Source organism: Boleophthalmus pectinirostris, unplaced genomic scaffold, assembly GCF_026225935.1.
Source record: "Boleophthalmus pectinirostris isolate CB_2022bp ecotype Guang Dong unplaced genomic scaffold, ASM2622593v1 HiC_scaffold_22, whole genome shotgun sequence".
NCBI classification, from domain to species: Eukaryota; Metazoa; Chordata; class Actinopteri; order Gobiiformes; family Gobiidae; genus Boleophthalmus; species Boleophthalmus pectinirostris.
Window position 1 is genome coordinate 15814383 of NW_026571190.1, and position 22180 is coordinate 15836562.

The window sequence follows — 22180 nt, forward strand, 5'->3', positions numbered from 1 at the left end:
ACTAAGGCCTGAGAACTTTCTGGAAGGTTCTGGAAGAAAAAATGCCTTAATAATTTCTAATTAATAACAAGTTAAGAGTTTTTAAAGGTCCTACAATCACAACTGAGGCTGATTTCTGGTCAGGCTGGCTGGGCCAATTGTACTGTATAAGCAACAACTATAACATAAACAACAAGGTCACCGTGGCATTTTTTTTTTTTTTTTAGAATTAAAAATAAATCAGTATTACAACTGTTAGGAAAATTTCTGTGCTGTACTCACAGCCAGTTCAGACCTTGTCGTCTTGGCCATGCCATTAGAGGTACACTACAACAGAAGCATAGGCAGACTAGACTGCACTAGACTGGACAATACAACCACAATGTCTGGTTCAAGTCTCCGGGGTCCCTGATGATCAATAAGCTTCTCCTGCGTTAGAACTTCGGTTTAATTTGAACATGCCTACCTTGTATCTGGCAACACTGATAGGTCATGTTTTTGAAATTTAAAATCGAAATCCTACACTGAGTTCCTTTAACTTAGCAAATGTGTAGGTTAGGCTTTATGTTAACGAGATTTTACCACATGACTTAATAGTCATAACTTTCAAATATAATATGAATTCAACTTTTCATTTCAAAAAGTCTATAGGGAAAAAGAGCAGTACTCTTACTTCCCTAACCAGTCATGCCCCATAACTACTGAGCTCCATGGTCAATGTGAAGAAAGAGTGAATGGTTTTACAGAGACACGTGTATCTGGACATGATACTCACTCCACGGGGGGGTTGACATCCTCGGCCTTGGTCTCGAAAAAGCGCAGCACCTCCTCACTCTGAGAAATCTGAGGAGGAAGTCTGACCAGGGCCTGCACACATGGAAACCACAGGGTCAAAGGGCGGCCATACAGTCAGCTGACATATAATAAATTACAATGAACCAGCTCATAATAATAATAATAATAATAATAATAATAATAATAATAATAATAATAATAATAATAATATGCACTCAAACATTTAATATTTAATATTTGTGTGTGATATTTTTTTTCTTTTAAAATACTTATTGTTGTGACATCAGAGCAAAATTCTCATCTCTCTGAAGTCAGTCTCATTTTAGTGTTATGATTATTATTAGAAGAAATACCGGTACAAATGAATGAATTGGGACAATACAATCAAATACGCCGATATAATTTTGGTATACAAAGTTTGTAACAATCGCGCTTCACCTCATCTAAAGGAATTTGTGAGAAGAAACTCAAACCAGTCAACAAGAGCAGGTTCTAGAGGTCACTGCTCTGTGCCGTAAAAACGTGCTTTTGGACAACTCTCCTTTGCTCCCCCTTCATTAGTGCTATCACAACGCAATCAAAGACCATCCCGCTAATGAAACTACTGCACGGTTTGTCAAACTGTTGTGTACATAGGCTTGCAGCGTGGGAGGGATCTCTAAATTACTGAAACATGCATGGATGACATCTAAAAGCTCTACATGCATATTTGAGAGGGAACAGGTTGAGTGGAGACAACATTATAACATGGAAAAAAGCTGAATTCAAGTTTCTTTTCTTTTTTGTTATGTTATTATGATCTGTATAGTTAATTAACAATAAAATCTTGACATATAGACTCTCACAATATAAAATCATAAATTCTCCTAAACTCTCACTCATATTGTTATTCATATTAAATGTATAAATCTCTTCGTTCTTGACCACAGTCTTTGCCCATTGTTCCCTCTTTATATTCTCAACCACATTACAGCGTCCTATGTCTGACTGGTCATGTATATTTAATGATGCTAGCAGCAAGCATCAAAGGGGCCACGTATGTAGCCAAGGTGAAGATATGTGACTAAACTACACATGTACAGAGCAGCTTTTTAAACCAGCTCATACTTTATGCACTCAGTCCCCATAGAAAAGTTCGAGCCAGATATTACTGAAAGAATGGTTTTCAGCAGTGAACCAACAGCTGTCTGGACATCCTCATTTCCTCAAAATTGGATAATTGCACTTCCTGTCTTCTCTCTCTTCTCATTCATTGATCTGGTTATTAGTAAAAGAGGATGCAGGTGCTTAGAGACAGTCGCAGCAACTATGGGTCTAAAGTGGGACAAGGAGTCAGGGCTAATTTGGTTTCACATAGTCACTAATATAAGCATGTCTTTGAACTAAAGGGGACTAATTTTGATTTTTGGGCAAAATTATGTCAATTCAATTTGCTAAAACATGTATTTTAACTTATAAATTAGAGGTGCACTGTGTAACATTTCTGCTGGAGAGTCGGCAACCTGATGTCTCCATGGAGATTTTATTGCTTTGTCTACATTGTTCCACTGCACAGATTAAACCAAATCTATCATGTTGGAGACAAAGCAGGTTACAGCACCATGCTACATTATAATTCAAATCTGTGGAGAGTTGCCCTCATTCATAGAAGGAATTATTGTATTTTTGACCAACAGAAATGCCTGTGATGAATAAATGCTAGATGTATATGTTTAAATGCACATTGCACCTTTAAGATTTAAGCTTCAGGTAAGTCTAAAATTACCCACAATTATCATTTTGATGACCTCTTTTTGCAGGATTTTTATTGCAAAGTATATGCTATATTCAATTTTCCATATTTGTAAAACCAATGGTGGACCATAACAAAATAAAAGTAGTACTTAAGTATAAATTTTAGGTATCTGTACTTTATTTAAGTTAATTTTAAAGTGGATAGTTTTTACTTTCACTTCACTACATTTGAGAGAATTTATCTGTACTTTCTACTTCACTACATTTTTTAACTGGACTGAAAATTACAAGTATTTTAATCAGTGTTTCAGACCAGCTGAAAAGTTTGAGGGTTTATTTTTAACACATTTGTTGTTTGAGCTAACAAAAATATACAAATAAAAACAGGAAAAAACAACCAATTTAGTTGTTTCTGTTGAACAAAATTCAGCACAAATTTGTATCAAAATCAGTACATCAGTACAAGTAAAAGTATTACCCACAGATCTAATAAAACATCCGTTTTATTAGATCTGTGGGTAATACTTTTACTTTTTACTCTTAAATACATTCTTAAATGGGTACTTTAGTACTTTTACTTAAGTGGATTTTTTCATGTGATACTTTTACTTTTACTCTAGTATGTCTTTGCTCTAGTATCTGTACTTTGCTTAAGCAACAAATCTGAATAGTTCTTCCACCACTGTTCAAAATGTTGATAATCTGCTCAACTCTATATCTGTGAATACATTTTGACAACTGCTTGGGTCTTAACTCAGTAGTGGATGAGAATAATGTGTCTACTGGTATACCAACATCTGGCTGGACAACTCTATCTTCCAAGAGCTTTTCCTCCGAGAAATACTTATTACGCTTGTCTCTTTGTTCACTTCATAAACAGGATGTCGGAAGTAAACACAATCGCACACTCCAGTCTTCAGCTAAAAACAAGCTTTCTATAACGACTCCAAACATGAAACTGCCTTAGGTTATTTGGGTAATGAGGAGTCACTTTAGCCCGTACATTTCAGATGTGTGGGTAATTGCCTTGAGACTTTTTGAAATGTTTTGGTCCCAATTACAAGGCTGGTACAGTATGTAACCTTTGCTAATGTGGGCCAACTGTGCCTCTGCCTAATAGTGTGTATAGGGAGAAAAATATGAAAAATGTATCCAGTTCGACCATGTACAAGAAGGAAGGAAGGAAATGGGGAGGGCTGGATTTGATTTAGGAATAAATAAAACAACCAAGGAAACAGGAAATGTGATGACAAGAGATTCCAGCTTTAGTTTTTGGAGTTTTTGGACAGCTATTGGGAGCAAGCGATTTGCGGTGAAGAATTTGAGTGGTTATAATTTGGAAACGTAACTAGGTCAGTCAGCAGGCACTTACAAAGGAACTACCAAGGATTTAAAAATATACAGCAGTTGAGAAAATTTTAAATACATTTCAAAATAGATGATGTAGACAAAATTGGGCACGTTTATATCGTTTAAAGGGCCCATATTATGCAATTTTCTAATCTATGTTATAATGTTGTTTCCTTATCAAAAAACATACCTGGAATTGTGTTTTGTTTCATTCGCATATGTTTAACACAAAGATCCTGCGTATTTGGCCTGAGTTCTAATCTCTCAAATTGAAAACACTCTGCTCCACCTTGTGATGTCATGTGGTAAAGCAGGAGTTGCTCTACTTTGTTTCTAAACTCCATACACCATCACTAGAATCATATGGATAATTTCAGCTCTGGAATTGTCAGTCTCCACTAAAAAAATGATAAAGGTAGCTGTTAACTTGCAAACTACCACTTCATGACATCACAATGTGGAACAGAGCATTTTGAGCTTTGAAGATATAGACAGACTAATATGGCAGGGTCACTCAAATATGTGTGAATGAAACAAAACACAACTCCAGGTATGTTTCTGATGAAGTAGCAACATTATAAAATATCTAAAACAGTCTATTTCATGTAATATAGGACCTTCAGTGTTGATTATTATGCAAAGTCCCTGTTCAAATAAATAAAATAACACAAAGAAAAATTGCAAAACTACAAAAAGAAAAAGAAAGAACAAAATTCAGTTGACCTGATAACACTGTTTTGACCCCAAAACTGCTGCTGCCAAACCGAACAGAATGGCAACTAAATTGATAAAGCACAGACATCTGACAATGCACTCTGTATAATACTGTTCTCACAATTATGTTGAGTTCTTTTAGGTTATGAATAACTGTCCGTTTAAATGAGCAACAAAACACATACAAACAAGAATACTTGAAACTCAATCTATATAAAAATATATAGTATTTTTGACTTGAATTTTCAGTTCAGCAAAACACTTTAGCTAAATCAAGATAAAACAGTTTGAGTGAGTGTTTCTCCTAACAAAATAAGTCAGTACCACTCATCCAATCTTCACAAATCATGTCTGAAGCATACAAAATGGTGGGAAAGTGTATGACCTATGACCCATCACAGACTGGGACCATCCCAATAGAGTCATATATCTAGAGTAGAGTATGTTTACATGTATCTTACCCTGCAATAGTCGTCAATGAAGCGCAACCTCTTCATGGCCACGTCTCGAACATGGCTCCTCCGAAACAAGATTTTGCCTGAAGAAAATAAGACATGGGTTTTAACAAGTGGAGCTGAAGTCTTTGTAATCCCTCAGTCACCCATGACAAAAGAAAATTGTAGCCGAAGATAAGCAAATCAAAGTATTTTTCAATGTATATATGTATTGTCATCAAAAGTGCATTGTGTAACTTTTCTGGAAGGGGTTCAGAACATGTTTGTCTCCATGGAGATGTTATTGCTTTGTTTTAAATTGGAATTAAAATAATCTGTTTTGCATTTATTCACCTACAGGTGTTTTTTTTTATTGCTCAGAAATATTAAAACTTCAAAAAAACATGCATTCTTACTGTTAGTCTTACCCAGTCTCCACAAATCTAACCTGTAATTTTGCCTGGTGGCATCACCTGCAATTCTCCATTCATAGAGATTCATAGTTTATGGCCATACTGTGGAACATTCTAGGCACATCTCCATGCATCAAGCAGGTGGCGGACCCTCCACCAGACAAGTTACAGAGTGCACCTTTAACCATGTCCAACACATTTATGCCATTTTTACAATGACAGATTTCTTATAATATGTAACCAACTATGGAATATTGTAAACAGCTAGATATAAAACACTTTACCTTTAGATGTACCTTTAGGTGTTATTGCTAGATTGAAAGTACTTTGTTATTATTCAAAAACTGTCACAAATAATCACGAGTATAACTTAACCCAATAATCTCAACATCATTCTCATTCAAAACTCATGCGACAGTATCAATCTAGGATCCAAAGCCTCCAGCAGATGTCAGTAATGCACACCACCCACAGCACATAAGCGTCTCAGTTCTACACAAGGCCCCAGCTGTTCCCCTATAGATCCTCTGACCTCTGTGGTGACATGGCTTTCTAAATAACAAATAGGATTTCACTGCACAGAGCCCACACATTGTAGACTGTAGCCCCTTGCTCCCAGCCCCCCACCAGCAGACAACATGTGCACATGCTAAGCTTTCTATTTCCAATCTCAAGTGATAAACAAGTTGTCACAGAGCTTTGATTATTCGATGTGCTACTAACGAGTATGAAGAATAGATGTATTAATACAAAAATCCCACATGGCAAATTATTACAATACATAATTTTCTAGTGCAGGGCAATTAAAGTTGCTATATTACGCAAAATTGACTAAGCCGTGTTATAATACTGTGACCCCATCGAAAACATACCCAGGTTGTGTTTTGTTTTAGTCATACATGTTTGAGTAATGCTGGATTATTGGGCTGTCTGTATCCCCCAAACTCAAATGCTGTTTTTTTTTTAACCTTTTGTTAAAATGGAACAAAATTATACAAATGATTCTAGCGACTTTGTATAGAGTTTAAAAACAGTGGAGCACTTTCTGTATTACCAAATGACATCACAAGGTGGAGTGTTTTCTGAATGAGAGAAGAACTCAGCCGAAATGATCAGAGTCTGTGTGTTAAACGTGTGGATGAACCAAAACACAACTCCGGGAATGTTTTTGATGAGGAAACAACATTATTACACAGATCAGAAAATAGCGTAACAGATGCGCCCTTTAATCAGTTCTTTAATTTGATTTACGATACAGTCATTTCTACATGTCAGTGATCAGCTTGTGTCTCAAGAGGAGTTTGAACTTGGGGGATTGATTAATAGTTTTTGTATCGTAGCGCCCAACCTTAACCCTTCTTAATTATATAAACCATACTATGGACATGCTCCATCAAAGTTGCATGTATTAACTGTCTTGTTTTTATCAATAGGTAAATCAACAGACCAGAATGAAATACAGGGCAATTTCAAGTCTTTCATTGAAAATATTATGATCGACCAATGTTCAAGGCGCATACCTGATATACTTAAATATCAAAACCGATAATATCGAAGTGAAAATATTGAACAGATATACTGATCTTTTAGAGACTATCTGTGATTGGGACAGACTTGGACAGTATCTGATATTCAAATGAGCCACTTAATTACAAAATGAAGCACTAGCTACCGGAAAGCAATAAACAATAAAAAGGACATTTGGTAAACAAATAATATAAGATAATGAGTTGTAGTATGAGTCAAATTCATAATCAAAGCACTCTGCAGTAGTAAGAAGATTTAGTAGTTGGGCTTAATGAAAAATAACAAAGCTACAATCTTTACAACTGCATCCTATTAACATACTGGAAGGACAACAGCAGCCACAAGATCACGGCTGACAATTAAATTAACTTAAATGGCTTGTTGCTTTTCTTTCCTTGTAAGATTTGCAACTATTGTATAGAACCACATGGAAAAGTACTACATGCTTCAGTGTAACCAGGGAGTTTTTGGTTGACTGTCAAAGCAGTTTGTTGTGTTGAGTGCCAATGAGAAAACTCCCAGAACAGGAGAAGATGGAATTTCCTGCATTAAACATAGGGCAGCACATCGCATCTACCAACATTTATGTTAATATTAAAAGACACACATTTCTCTTGTCATGTATTCTTCATTTTAGCAAGCTTGCCTCTCCAGAGATGTGGTCTGTAATGATCCTGCTGTTCTCCACAGAGAAGAGTACGATGCCATACTTTGGAACGTTTTGGGAAAAGCAATAAAATTTCCATGGAGCAGGCAGAAAGCAGACAGATTTTGCTCAACTGCATGGGAAAAAAATGTGTACAGCCACTTTATTATTAATAGACTATTGAAATTCCATAGATTAATCTTAAACTAAACTGAAAATATCAATACATTGTGATACAAAAGTTGGTGATACAGTATTGTTATCATGGGCTGCTGTGTTGCTATATCACCAAGTAGGGATGGGCATTCGATGAAATTTTCTTAATCGATCGTCGGAAGAATTAACGATCGATTATCGATTAATCATTAACCTTTTAATATTAAAATGATCATCATTATTATTACTATCTGCACTACTAATCTGCATAAATAAATTCAACTTTACGACATATAAACCGTAACCACTCTAGAGCCACATCAATCCGTTTGACATTATAATGTGTTTAATTCAGTTTCTCACAGAAACGAAACTTAAAACCGCATCGCTAATTTGCATAAACTCAGTGAAGATAAAACTACAGCTCTTGTGTCGCTGATGCGGTCAACTTCTGTCGGATTAAAAGACATGATTCAGTGGAATACAGGTTAGTGTGACCATATTTGTGTTTGTCAAAACCAGGACACCGTACGGGGGGTGGGAGGTGGGGACTCGTCATCGACATTGCGCGACTCTCACCTGGTAAAGCTTTTTCCCACTGGACACTGAAACATATGTTCCTGCTTTGTACACTGTGCACATGGAGTCACACTTGTCCCGAACGCAACGGAAAGAGTGGAATTTCTTGTACAAATTATCGTTAAATACGCATTTGTGCTTCGGTACGCTGCAGACTGACCGACTGTTTGTGTTTGCTCGCTCCTTCTGAGTGCAGAGAGACACATGTACGGACCCCTGTTTGGTCACGCTACGCACAGCAACCTACATTCGGTTTGTCGATTAAAATTAACGTAATCGATGAAATTCTTAATGATCAATTATCGATTAATCGATTAATCATGCCCATCCCTATCACCAAGAGTAGTTTTTTGGTACAATTTTGTAAGAAACTTTTTTTATGCAATACATTTGACATATTCACTGTTTTTGATTGTTGATAGAGGTATTTAAATTTGTGCAGGTAGTGGTTTAACAAAGAAATACAGATGTCAAAATGTATTTAGTTTTTACAAACTAGTACTCTATACTGAAACTGTGACATGGTTGTATCTTGAGCCATGTATTGTGTAATGTATTGAATCGTGAAGGACCTTGTGAATCCCAGTTATACTGTGTGATGTGTTCTATTAGCAGAGTCTGTCTGCTCCTCTGCCCTGAACTCTGAACTCCACAAACATTGCGATCGATTTGAGTCTCCTGTTCGTAAGGGTCGCCTACAACCAGAGAGTCACATGGCTAACACACACATGACTACAGGATCAGAGTAGTTTTATTAGCACTGCCACTGAGCAAAATTCACAACTATGAACTTGCTAGTAGCTGATTAAATAATGTGATTTGTAATGGTGAAAATGTACTGTCAAAACAACATCTAACAAAGGCAAACCATGACTCAGTGGTGTGAAAATTATACATGTCATGATAACAAATTTTGAAGTTTGATATACTGCTGAAGAAAATATAGACAATAAACGATAATACTGAAACTAATTTATGACACAATCAACCTAGAGTAGATTTAAACCACAAAAACTAATCTAAATGTACAATATTGTTAAAAAAACAATGAGATGTAATAATAAACAGCAGAATCAAAAACTAGTATTTAGTTTGTATCTCTAATGACCCATAGAAGACCTTTTAGGGCTTAAATCTTATCACATTTCCAAAAAATAACAAAAATTTCCCACTAGAGCAAAAAAAAAAAATATACACAAAATAAATACTGACTCTAAAATGCATATAAATCAGGACTTTTTCAAATATTTTTCAATTGCACATCACATTATAACATGGAATGGACTAGGACAAGAACAGGACCAAACCAAGTCTACATCAGCACTAAACTTTGGAGTGACAGATTAAGAAGAAATACTATAACCTTTAATTTGGTAAGGTAACATGAGCCATTGTGTTTTGTCATAAAAACTTTGAGGACTAATTTGTAGCAAGACAAAACCCACAAGACAAGTAAGCCCCACTTCGAAGCAGTGTAAACAAACCATACCATTTCTTGTTATGCTCAGAATGTGTCTTTCATTCAAAAACCTCCCAAAATATCACATCAGAATATACAGTACTGTCAGGATTGAAATTCCCAGAGTCAGCAGAAACATGGTACACCCGGTCGATCTATACACACACATACAGTATCCAGCTCATATTGACGCCCCGAGAGTGCCAGACATGAATTATTAATGTGGTCGTCTATTCGGATAAAGTGGAGGGGAGCAGAGTGTTACCTGGGAGAAAAGGGATGATCCTCTTCTTAGGGTCTTTCTGCCCTCCCTCAATTGGGAACTTGTCCAGGATCTGCATCTGCGGGGGAAGGCAAGAGAGGTTAGATTCTGCTCCTGATTAGAGTTTGTACAGTTGTTAGTACTAATGTGATTTGATGCAGGCCTGGTTATAGTAAAGAGATTAGTTCATGTTTCAAAATAAAGGCCATGTTTTTTGACAGTTTTACAAAAGATTACATCATACATCATGCTTTGTGTAACTGAGTGTTTCCTGAAATATACATGACCAGTAAAACTGTGGAAATGTATTTGCCACTTCGCTTATGAGTCAGAAAATCTATAATTAATTGTATTATTGTCAAGGTTTGCCAACAGAAAGAGATCATCTATAGGAACAAATTAACCATTCACTGTGACCAAGTTAGCTTCAGTTCCAGGAACCTTGACTACGATGGTACATTATTAGTATAGAGAAAGCAGTATGCAGTGTGCAGTAATCCTTGGTATTACATCCAGTGATTACACACACGTAATCAACTTGTAGAACATTTTCACAGTAGCCAATTTTGTGCACCATCTGTTTCCTTCTTTAATTGTACCTGTTCTTAATTATAAGCACACTGATACACCATGCTCTGTCTGTGCAAATAATTGTGATTCCCATGGTGATTCAAATAATTGATAAATAATATATATTTCTGGTAATTAAGCAGTATAGTCAGTAAAGCACTCCGGTTTGTGTGTACTCGCTGGTAATTGCAGTGGTCGACCGTAACAAAATAAAAGTAGTAAAGTTACTGTACTGTAAGTAAAAAATGTAGGTATCTGTACTTTACTTAAGCACATTTTAAAATGGATACATTTTACTTTTACTTCACTACATTTGAGAGCAGGTATCTGTACTTTCTACTTCACTACATTTTTGTAAATATTTTTAATTATTTAAAGTACTTTGTATTGTTGTGTGAGACCTGCTGAAAATCCTGAGGGGTTTGTTTTTAGCATGTTCATAGTTTAAGCAAACAAAAATAACTTAATAAAAAAGGCTAGAATAAAAATTTAAAAAAAGTTTCTACTGAACAAAATTGAGCACAAATCATTAAATCTTTAAATTTGAAGCCTTATTACATATCAAATATGTGTGAAATAGTTTTACTTTTTACTTGAAGTACATTTTAAAAAGGATACTTTGATACTTTTACTTAAGTAGATTTTTTTCACGTGATACTTTTCCTTTTTCTTTTCTGGTATCTGTACTTTCACCTAAGTAGCAAAATGGAGTACTTCATCCACCACTGGGTAATTGTAATGGCAGCTTTCCAAAATCATTTGATGGGGTTATAAAACAATGAGGTGAGTTTCTGTCTGACACTTTATTCACATGTCTTAGTGAACCCCTGAGAGCCATGTTCCTATCACACGTTTTCCCTCCAAACTAAAGCCTGACTCCACAGCTCTGGTCCCAGGGTGCGGAGCAGAAGAGGGGGTGACACAGAGTCAAACGAACCCAGATTTATTCATACAGCAACACAGAACAGGGTTATGGAAGAAATGCTGACACTGGCGCTCAAGGTAGAGGAGGAGAGAGGAAAGAGAGAGAGAGATTCTGAAAAAGAGGAGAGACAAGCAACATAGAACAACAGGGAAGACATGGAGATGAAACGGAGGTCAGGAAAAGCAAATATGAATCTCTCTGTTTTAGTTTGAATGAATGCATAACACAAACAGTGCAGGGCTAAGGGGGGTGGCTCACATGGTGTTTAGAGTCTTGAAGTCAATTATTGATGCTTTAATCTGGGCTAAAGCACTGACTAAGGTGGAACTACAACAGATGAGCTAATTTCTGCTGCTAAACAAGTTTCTCACAAATAAAATTACAGTCATAAACTAGCTAGTATTCACAGTTTTTCAGTTTGTCACTCTCACCTTTTTGTTGAAAATCAAAACCTGTATTGATAACAGGCTACTGAAAATGTGCTGTTTTTGACAGTGTTTACTAATATGTGTTAATGTCTGTATTGTGTCACCATGTCACCCCTATTTGGCATTCATTGTTATATGTATAATATTGAATGCTATAGTTGCCAATTGAACATTTAAACAATTGAAGATTCAGTGCCCTTCATGAACATGAGGTCTCTTTCAAATAAAATAAAATGCTGAACACCAAAAAGTGCAATAAAAACTACTGAAAGACTAACATGTAACAGAAGTAACAGAAAAACAACAACTATTTCTATACAAAAATCATACATCAAGTTCAGGCACAACATAATGATCAAAACAGACAAGCTCACAACATGAGGTCTTGAATATGTCTTTCACAGGAAACATCAAGCATTTTATATCTAAATGTTATCATTCTTTCAAGATCCTGTGACGCAGAAATATATTGTGTTCAGAATAGGGTAAATAAATAAGCTTTTAGTAGTTTAGTCAACTGGTTGGTTGGTGTTCCCTTAGTTGACCAACATTTATATTAGTCGACTTATTTTGGACTATAAGAATTTATATGCAACAACAACAGAAAGGAGAGGTGAGTGAGTTATCTGAAGATTTAGTATTTTTTTGGTAGATTAAAGGAGCACTGTGTAACTTTTCTGGTGGTGCGGCTGCCACGTGTTGCCGGCACCTGCTTATCTCCATGGAAATATTACTGTTTTGCCTTGATAATTCTACAATATGGAAATAAACTTGGTAATCACAATGGACACAGGTTAATGGCCAGATCTATGAAGAAGCAAGCCTGCACATGGTAAGAATTGATGTTTTTAAGGTATTTGATCTGGTATTTGATCTATAAAACACCTACAATTGATAAATGTTTAATACCCTACTTTGAAAAATTCCAGGTAAAGCAAGTAGCAGACCTTCCACCTTAGAAGTTACACAGTGCCCTAGCTGAGAAGACATCTTGGGTCCGTATATAATGACCGTAAACCAAAAAGACTATAAGAACTGTAAATCTCAGTCACAACCAGACATAAGTCAGTGTTACAAAGGTCATACTCCCAGGTCAAAACGTGTCTCTCATGTCCCTGCAGTCTGAGCATGTGGAAGAAGACTATGGTTCTTATTATTGACAACCATATAATCAACAAAGGCCAGTATTTGTTTATGGTTGCTTGGGCTGTACAATTTTATTACCAATTTCAGTAAAGGATAAAAAACTGAAGGAAACACCGAAGCCAATTATCTTTTATCTCGTATGATAGGAGGACGTGATGTTGTGATTGACACCTTGTTGCTAAGATACTCTATGCTAACTAGCTGAGAACATGCATTTCAAAGCTGCATTAACAAGATGTCCTGGTGTGATGGTAATGATAATAATTTCATATTTTGTAACCATGCATGCTTCAATGTGCTAGACTGTGGAGCTTTTATTTACGAATATGTTTATCTTCAACAAACAAATATTTTTTTTGTTTTACAAGTAGAGATGTTGCTAAGCATAATCACAATCTCACATTCAGTCTCAAACATTCACAATAACACAATACTTTATTCTGTATAATACGTCCTTACGAGGCCTTGGTGCAATAAATACTTGCTCCCTTACTCAACCTCTTGTACTGAATATATTTTTTTAAATCTTATATTTTTATTGTGCATGCACATCTACAGATCTGAATATTTTTATTTGCTGTATTATCATTCTGTACATCTCTCTGTTTGTAATTAAATATATCCTATGTATATTTTCTTGTGGAGGGATCTGTCACCCGCTTCTGCCCATTAAGATAGGTAGTTTTAATGCAATATTGAGGAACATTCCAGACAAAGCAATGCCATCTCTTTGGAAATACGCAGATAATGGCCCTTCCACTGGAAAAGATAGTGCACTGTTTAAGAAATATACTTATATTTGTAATGTGAGCTACTGTGTCCCTTGTGGCTCAATAATAGGTTTATCTGGATTAAGTAATGAGACTACTGTGTATTAAATAATAATAAAAATACTAAAACATATTTCATTGTTATCTTATTTTGTACAGCTACTACAAACCAATCATCTTTGTTATAATTACAGTTAAATCCCCATGATAATTGTAGATTACCATATCTTGGGGGGAAAATGTTATTATAAGAAGATGCATACAACTTTGGCCTCAAGTTTCTTTTCAGGTTTGCAGTTCTCTAGTCTAGAGGGAAGCAAATCCTTAAAAGTTACAAATGAGTTCTTAAACAGAGTTATGGCACGCTGTCACTGAATGTGCAGTGTTATTCCAACTGTATTATAGACTTGGCTGCTGACAGCACTAAACTCACAGGTGCTAGGCTGTCGCTGTCTTCACTGCCACTGCGCACACACTGTAAAAATGCTGCTGAATCCACACTCCACAGAAAAACACATAGAAGGAGATGGATGGGTGACCGACCTGCTCCAAACAAGAACAGATGCTGAGCTGGCAGAATTGATTAAGTCTGACGCTTTTTTCTGACACTTTTTTACATTGGTCAGTTCATAAAAGGGTGAGAATATGCTAAACGGATTCTTCTGGACTCTTAACAATGTTTCAATATACCATTAGGGCGAAATGCCAAAAAAAAAGGCCCTGTATGTGATTTTCTTTTCCTGTGTATTTGAGAAATATTTGTCTTGCCCCAATATATACACATATTGTATAAGCAGCTCTTGAGGTCAAAATAAGTCTGCTGTGTACTGGCTGTGTCTAATTATAAAACATTTTACTGTCAAATAATCAGGAAGTGAAGGTTATCATTTTATTGTAATGGCAAAAGTCCACTCTGAAAGTTGTGAAAAGGGTTTACAAACTCATCTCGGTGAATAATTAGGATGCTCGGAATGCATAAGGTAAGTGAGAAATAACATTGGACCACTGCAAACTGTTTAGAGTAAACTAGTTTCCTTTTGTGCTTTTTTGTAAGATTTTTGGTATTTTTCAGACTTCTACCAAAAAGCACCATCTCCAAAAGTTGGCTTGCTCTAGTTAAATGAAATATTGTTTTCAAATCAAGCCTTTTGCATGCAGGGCAATCCATTGTCCATATCCACCTATCCTTCTACAAAATATTTATTTTGTAAGAACCTTTTAGCAAGTCAAGGCTAAAAATATGCCAGTGCCACTATCGTGTTTAATAATATGAAGACTATTATTCATGTAGCTTGCCAGGCCATGCATTGTGCTTCTTTCCCCACCTCACTGAACTGTTGATAAGACCATCAAATATAGAAAATAGAGAATAATATTGTTGTTTGCCTTACTGACCTTGTCATATGTTAGCTATTGTGATTATCCTAATTTGATCTAAGTACCAGTTAAGTCGCTATGAATAGTATTTTTCTCACCAAGCCTTTATGAGACCATCAAAGATGCATTTCCATTTATATCTTTCACAAACACAGAGCCCCAAGAGATCAATATGATTTATTGTCCCAATAGTGAAATTTGTCCTCTGCAATTGACCCATCCTTTGCTGCTGGGGGATTGTACCTATGGTGCAAGTTTTGGGTTGATGAGATAATGGAGGAAACCCACCCAGACATGAGAAGAAATAAGCAAACTCAGCACAGAAAAGCCCAGGCGTCCAGGAGTCAAACCACCAACCTTTTTTGCAGTGAAGCATGAGGGCGAATAACTTTGTTAATTCATAAAGTATAATTTCATAAAACAGGCCACATAGTAGACAGTTTTTTTTTGTTGTTTTTTTAAATATGCCTATGCATGATATGATAATATCACATAACAGCATGACTATACAACAAGACTAACAATGCATCAATAGTGCATCTCCATCCACCAACAACATTAGCTTAGCCTTTCAAAACAACCCTTTATAATAACTGTCATTGTCCTGCATCCATAATTACAGCATCTTTATCATTGCACCTTCATTATACAGTGTACGACCTGCCTTACGTCATTCAGCTGGTTAAGTAATCTGCTCTCAAGATAGCAGATAAAAGCACTCCAGTCATAATATGTTTTTGTACCTGACTCCGACATACACTGGGCCAAAGCAGAGCCGTATCGTCCAATCACGCCGCTTCACAACTCTTCTTCACACTCACTCCGTGCCGTTACCAAGGAGACAGTGAAATGGAATCTGGGAAGTCGAGCAATGGTTGGGCATGGGTATTTTTTGTATTATTTATTTATTTATTTTTTTCTATGACAACATGCCAGGAGAAACAGAGAGCACTAGACCACTATCTGCTCTTGTGTTTGAGCAAAGCAACTGTTCATTTATGTTTTCTAAGCAGTTGTATAGTCTATGTAAGTGATGAATCAACTTTTTATTCCAACACAAAATGAATTGGCCTTATAAATATTACAATAAATAGTATGATGTGACCTAAATAAAGGATAATGAAGTGCAGTGTATTGCAGCAGAAAATATAACAATAAATGATTATACTGAAATCACTTTATGCCACTGACAAAATGACACTGAAGTGGGATAACCATGTAAACGTTTTTCTAAATTAATATATTTTAAAACAACATGAGCTGCAAAATAAACAAACAAACAAACAAATAAATAAATAAATAACACTATAAAACATATACATTGTTACTTAGAGTCAGGTATGTACCATAGAAGTTCCAGCCTTTTAAAAACAATTAATCCCTTGTCTAAACTAGATTAAATATAGTATTAAACCAAGACTAGACCAGGTTTTGGTCAAAATCAGGGATTAAAAAGGTCAAAACAAGACCTAAACCAGACTTAAAACAGGCCTCAATAGAAACTATGAGGGTTAATTTTAAAAATATCTGATATCTAGTAACAAACACTAATCAATACTAAAACTAGTATCTAAACTGGACACTCTGTTAAGTATCAATACTGAAAAGAAAAATAACATAAATAAGGGATCTTTATAATAGTTTCGTGTTTAAAAGTATGTCAGCAAAAAAACACAAATAGAGCTAATAGGTTCAAACTAAAAATAAAGCCAGAAAGTTCTGATTTAACTAAAGACTACAAAACAACCCTCCTCAGGGTTTGAGAAGCAGTTGTGTGGAGCAGCAGTTGTGCTTGAGGCTCCGTCAGCTGATCCAGTGTCAGTCCACCTGTTCTCACCATAAGAGTCCTGTACTCACCAGTATCACGAGGGGATGTGGGGGTGATGCCTCCCTGCCAGAAATCTGTCTATTACAAATTAACTGCTATTTTACGATTTTTTATTTTATTTTTTACAGTTAATTCTACATTGCAGATTAAGGTGTTTTAAAAACGTGTAGTTGATACACTAAGTCAAATGTGCCAATAGAACACATTTATGCAGAGAATATTTACAAATGAAGTATATTACTGATTAAAAGTACAAACTGATTATTTTTTGACATATTTATTTAATAATGCAATGTCTTTTATCAAATAGTTAAGAGTCTGGATAGTTCAGATAATGATTAAGAATTATTAAATTATCAAATCCACGTTTATTTTAATACTGCGGAACATTCCATGCAAAGATATACTTTTCCTGGGAGACAAGTAAGAAGTGGACCCTCCATTATTGGACCCTCCATTAGAAAAGTTACATAGTGCACCTTTAATGTAAATAATGTTTTAAGCAGCAAAAGAAAACAAAATCTGAAACTTTAATATAATGAGTTGGATGACTATACTTTGGACATTGATTTGATTTATATTGCAGGATTTCTCCCCACAATAACCCCAACACAAAAGTTTGACATCTTTGCAACATCATTGCCCCTAATATTTATACTGTGTAGTGATGTGACCTTAGTCCAAAAGGTTAGTTCAGACTGCATTCCTATAAAGTTCAGTAGTTTTTAAGGAAGTTGAGGAATAAGGGAAAGCAGTGGATCCCCCTGAGGATAAAAAACTCCAGTGATTGAAGATGACAGTGGCGAAGCGGTGCCAGCTGCCTCTGTCCTCTCAGATTCACACACATATGCTCCAAGTCTGTGGGGTTTTTCTGTCATGTCTCACATCCCATCTACTTAGTTTTATATTGGTTTTATATTATGCATCTATCTGGCTTTGTAGACCTTACTTAAAAGTCGATGTACCTGATTTTTACAGTCTTAAAAATGTGAAAAACAGAGTTGGTTCATTTTAAATAGTTTGCAGTGGTCCACAGTTATTTCTCATGGTCTAACCTCATGCATTTTGAGCATCCTAATTATTCGCAGCAATGAGTTTATACATTTCACAACTACCAGATGCCAGAGCGAAGCTCTGCTGTCACTGTAATACTACCAGCATGCTTACAACACATTTCCTGTTTCTTGCACAATAAAACAATTTAGATGTAGAAAGAATACAGCTGCCTTATTTTGTCCTCAAGAGCTGCTTATACAATATAATAGTACTGGCCAAGACAAATGTTACATGAAAAAATAATGGGATTTAGTTTTAGTTGATAGGAAATCTTTAATTGACTCTATTCGGCTCTTGCTCTGTTTTATCTCCTTGATGAATGTATATTTAATGTATGTTAGTTGTTGGTGCTGTATCAAGTTTTTGCTGTTCCCCATTCTTAAGAGTATGCAATAGAAACATATGGATTCTGGTAATGATTGTTCTACTCAATGCGCGGAGGTGCTCTAATAACAAGAGTGATTTTGCCTCAGAGCAGTGCAACGCAATTGTCACATTCGTTATAGAACTGGGATAAACTTACAAGTGTGAGTGTTGAATTCATTCAGATTCATTCATTAAACAAAACATGTTTTCTCATGTTATACAATGTTCGAGGCTTAACTACTGGGTTGGGTAGTATATAAAAGGTAATGGAGGGAATGGAGCCAGGGTGTACAATAAAGTTGTTTCTCTTTGAGTGTGAGACCCCAGTGACCCCAAGGACTACAGGCCCATGACACTGACTTCTCACATCATGAAAACTCTGGAAGGCCTTGACTTGGAGCAGCTGTAGCCTATAGAGAAACATCTACAGGACCCCTTCCAGTTCATCTAGCAGCCCCACCTCGGAATAGACAACGTCATCATGTACCTGCTCCACAAAGTCTACACAACCTGGGCAGGCTGGCCACCACTGTGAGAATGATGATCTTTGACTCCTCCAGTGTGTTTAAATGCAAATTGGTGCTTCTAAAGATACTAAATCTCACATAGTCACACCTCACATGGAAAACATACCATATATTTCCATGGGACTACAGTCGGAAAGTAGACATTGGGCTAATTCTGGCATATTTACATTGTATGTTCATTTATATACATTGCCACTTTAAATAAATAAAGCTAAATAGATAGGAGATGAAAACAGCAATATCAGAGCACTAAAGGTACTAATGCAGGGCAATGTGGATTACTCAAACATGCACAAATCAACTGAAATACAATTCTGTGTAAGCTAACGATAAGAGAACACCATTACAACATGCCTGAAAGCTCATTAAATAAAATTTGATATAATATGCCCTCTTTAGCAATTACAACAGAACAAACATTTCTATTTATATTGGTTTAAAACTGCCCAAATGACAAACTCCCCTTCCCTCTATACGGTGCAGTTCAGGCTTTTTTTCAATACTTTTCTATTAGCGTCCCCCCGCTTTCGGACCTCCTCCCTGGAGACCTGTTGTGAAGGCCAAGCTCGCCCTGCAGTCTGGGACCACCAGTGACAGATGAGACACAGGCTCTGGAGCTCAGCCTGCATCTGTCCAAGTGTAACAGAGGTGAGCTCACATCACCACACAACACTGCACCCCCCAAAGTGTTGACATCTCCAGAACAGACCAGAGCCACGGACTATCTCGACAAATGCCTACAGCGCATAAAAGCCAGAGAGAAGGAAAGGTGTCCTGTTACAGTGAGGCTACAGAGAGAAACAATGCTGGGAAGTGATTTGTACAGATAAGAGGTTCTCAAACAGTGATGCACGTGCTAGACTCCTGGTGGTATGTTTTAAATTTGATTTAGTGTAATAGTTGTTTTCCTGTTATTTCTGTTGGTTTGTAGCTAGTGCTGCTCTCCTACTAATCATTATTTAAACTGCATAGTTCTGCTTTAGTCTTGTTTGGTCCGGTCTTGGTTTGTTCTTGATTTAGACCAAAATAGTCTTTGTTTAATGTTGGTTTAATCTTGTTTTAGTCTGGGTTTAGTCCTAGTTTAGTCCTTGTGTAGGGCTTGTATAGCCTGGTTCAGTCTTGGTTTAATCCTAACTTAGTCCCAGTTTAGTCCTGGTTTAGTTTTGGTTTAGTCCTGGTTTATTCTTGGTTTAGTTTTGGTTTAGTCTTTGTTTAGTCTTGTTTTAAACTTTGTTTAGGCTTAGTTTGGTCCTGTTCATTTTGCCTTTATTTAGTTTTAACACTTCATGATTTGCATGCGCACCAAAATCTGATAATTATCTGATTTCTGTACCTCTAGTAAACAGAGATAAACAGAGAGACCATGATCTCAAATAAATAAGATGATTTTGCTGTTTATGTGTTAACATTTACACTTTAATAGTTTTATAACTCATAAAAATCTGACAATAATCAGATTTTAAATGTGCATGTACTGCAATAGTAACACTCATTTTTATCCATTTTTAGAAAGTTCTCTGAGAGCCAAAAATGTTCTTAGATCTTACTTGAAAGCATGAAAAGTGTGAGAATCACTGGGCTCGATCTAGTGCTGCATGCCAGTTTAAATTTAGAGCACAAATGTGAGGGATTGTGGTTGGAAAGAAACGCCCCCCTTCTCTCCATACCCCATCATAGACATCTGTCCCACTGAAACTGAATACTACGCCAGCCTCTAATGCAAGCTCAGACTGGCTTCTCTGTTATAATCTGAGGAAAGTTCAGATTAGCCTGAGGTGCCTCGGGGTGAACTAAAACAACAACATGAGGAGATAGTGAGGATAATGACTCTCTGTCTTGAAGCTAAACATATGGAAAACATTGACGCAGCACACATAGATCAACTTAAATAGGTTAACAGCACACTCACTCTAAAATATTACAACTTATTTAAGTAGTAGTACTGCAATCAGATAATGTGATAGTGAAGTGAATAGTGAAGTACTGAGTTAAATGAGTATGAAGTTATATAACAACTGTAATGTCGCTTACTACCACTACTCTAAGACTTTGTGCTATAAATTCACTGCTTCTACTTACCATTACTAAAACTAAATCACTACAACTACTGCTACTTCTAACACAATTGTTATTACTTCAAGGACTACTTCTACTATTAAAGCTAATATCATTAAAGCTACTACTACCACTACTATGATCCTTGTACTTACTTTTTATAGTACCTTTACTAAGTGTAACATCCCTATTGTAGGAAAAATATCATATCTTACTTCTGATAATATGAAGATGATTTGTTATATCTTCAAGGTACTGTAACTACTATTTTTTTAATTTGTGTATTTCAGCTAACAATTATTTATATTGAGCTTTTTTTAAATACCATTTAACAAACAAAAAAACTGAAATATGTTGACTGAAACCTTCTTGATACAGAAATGCTTTTTTTTTTGACATTTTGATTTAATAATAAAAAGGTCTTTTGGGATGTGCTTTAGAGTCTAGATAAAAGGAACATGGAATATCAAAATATGCTCACTGTTATTTTATAAGTAATTATTCCAATTAATCGTGGCTGGGAGTGAAGTACATATTTCCAAATCTAAAAAAATACTCCAGGTCAAGGTATGTAGTATCTTCAATATTAGGATGCCCTTATTGCACTCAGCAATGGCCTCCCTCCTTCCCTCCCTGCACACAAGTGTAGAAAAACCATCATATCGTCACATGTTTTTCTTGTCATGCTGGTCATGAGTTGTTCCAGAGATTAAACAGCAGTGCACGTGAATCCTGAATGTTTCCTTCTTTTCCTGTATCTTCTTCTACTACTGCAGCTCCAGGCCTTAACACTGTAAAGTCACGGGGTCTCAAACAGGAAGTAAGCCATCAATCTGCCACAACAATAACAGTAACAGTATGGCTTCTCATGGCTTTCACAGATCCTTATAAGGACACTCTATTCTTAGCACTGCTGCATGATATGAAGAAGGCTGTGAGTTCACTCCATGGCTGCAGTCACTTCTCAATCTGGACTTGTTCTACAGTATCTGAAACAGAGTGGTATGCTATAGATGTAGTGTATTGTGTGAAAGTACAAAACAGTTTTTAAGTCTTCTATATTATAAAGTGAAATTACTTATTC

General features: G+C 36.0%; 1 protein-coding gene across 1 annotated transcript in view; it reads right to left on the bottom strand.

Moving 5' to 3' along the window:
* The window catches only part of LOC110173853 (SH3 and PX domain-containing protein 2A-like), a 152062-nt gene that overhangs the window by 96698 nt on the left and 33184 nt on the right, over nt 1–22180 (bottom strand). Inside the window, 3 exon segments of the mRNA XM_020939861.2 lie at nt 755–846; nt 5034–5110; nt 10052–10127. Of these exon segments, the coding sequence (XP_020795520.1) occupies nt 755–846; nt 5034–5110; nt 10052–10127 (245 nt within the window).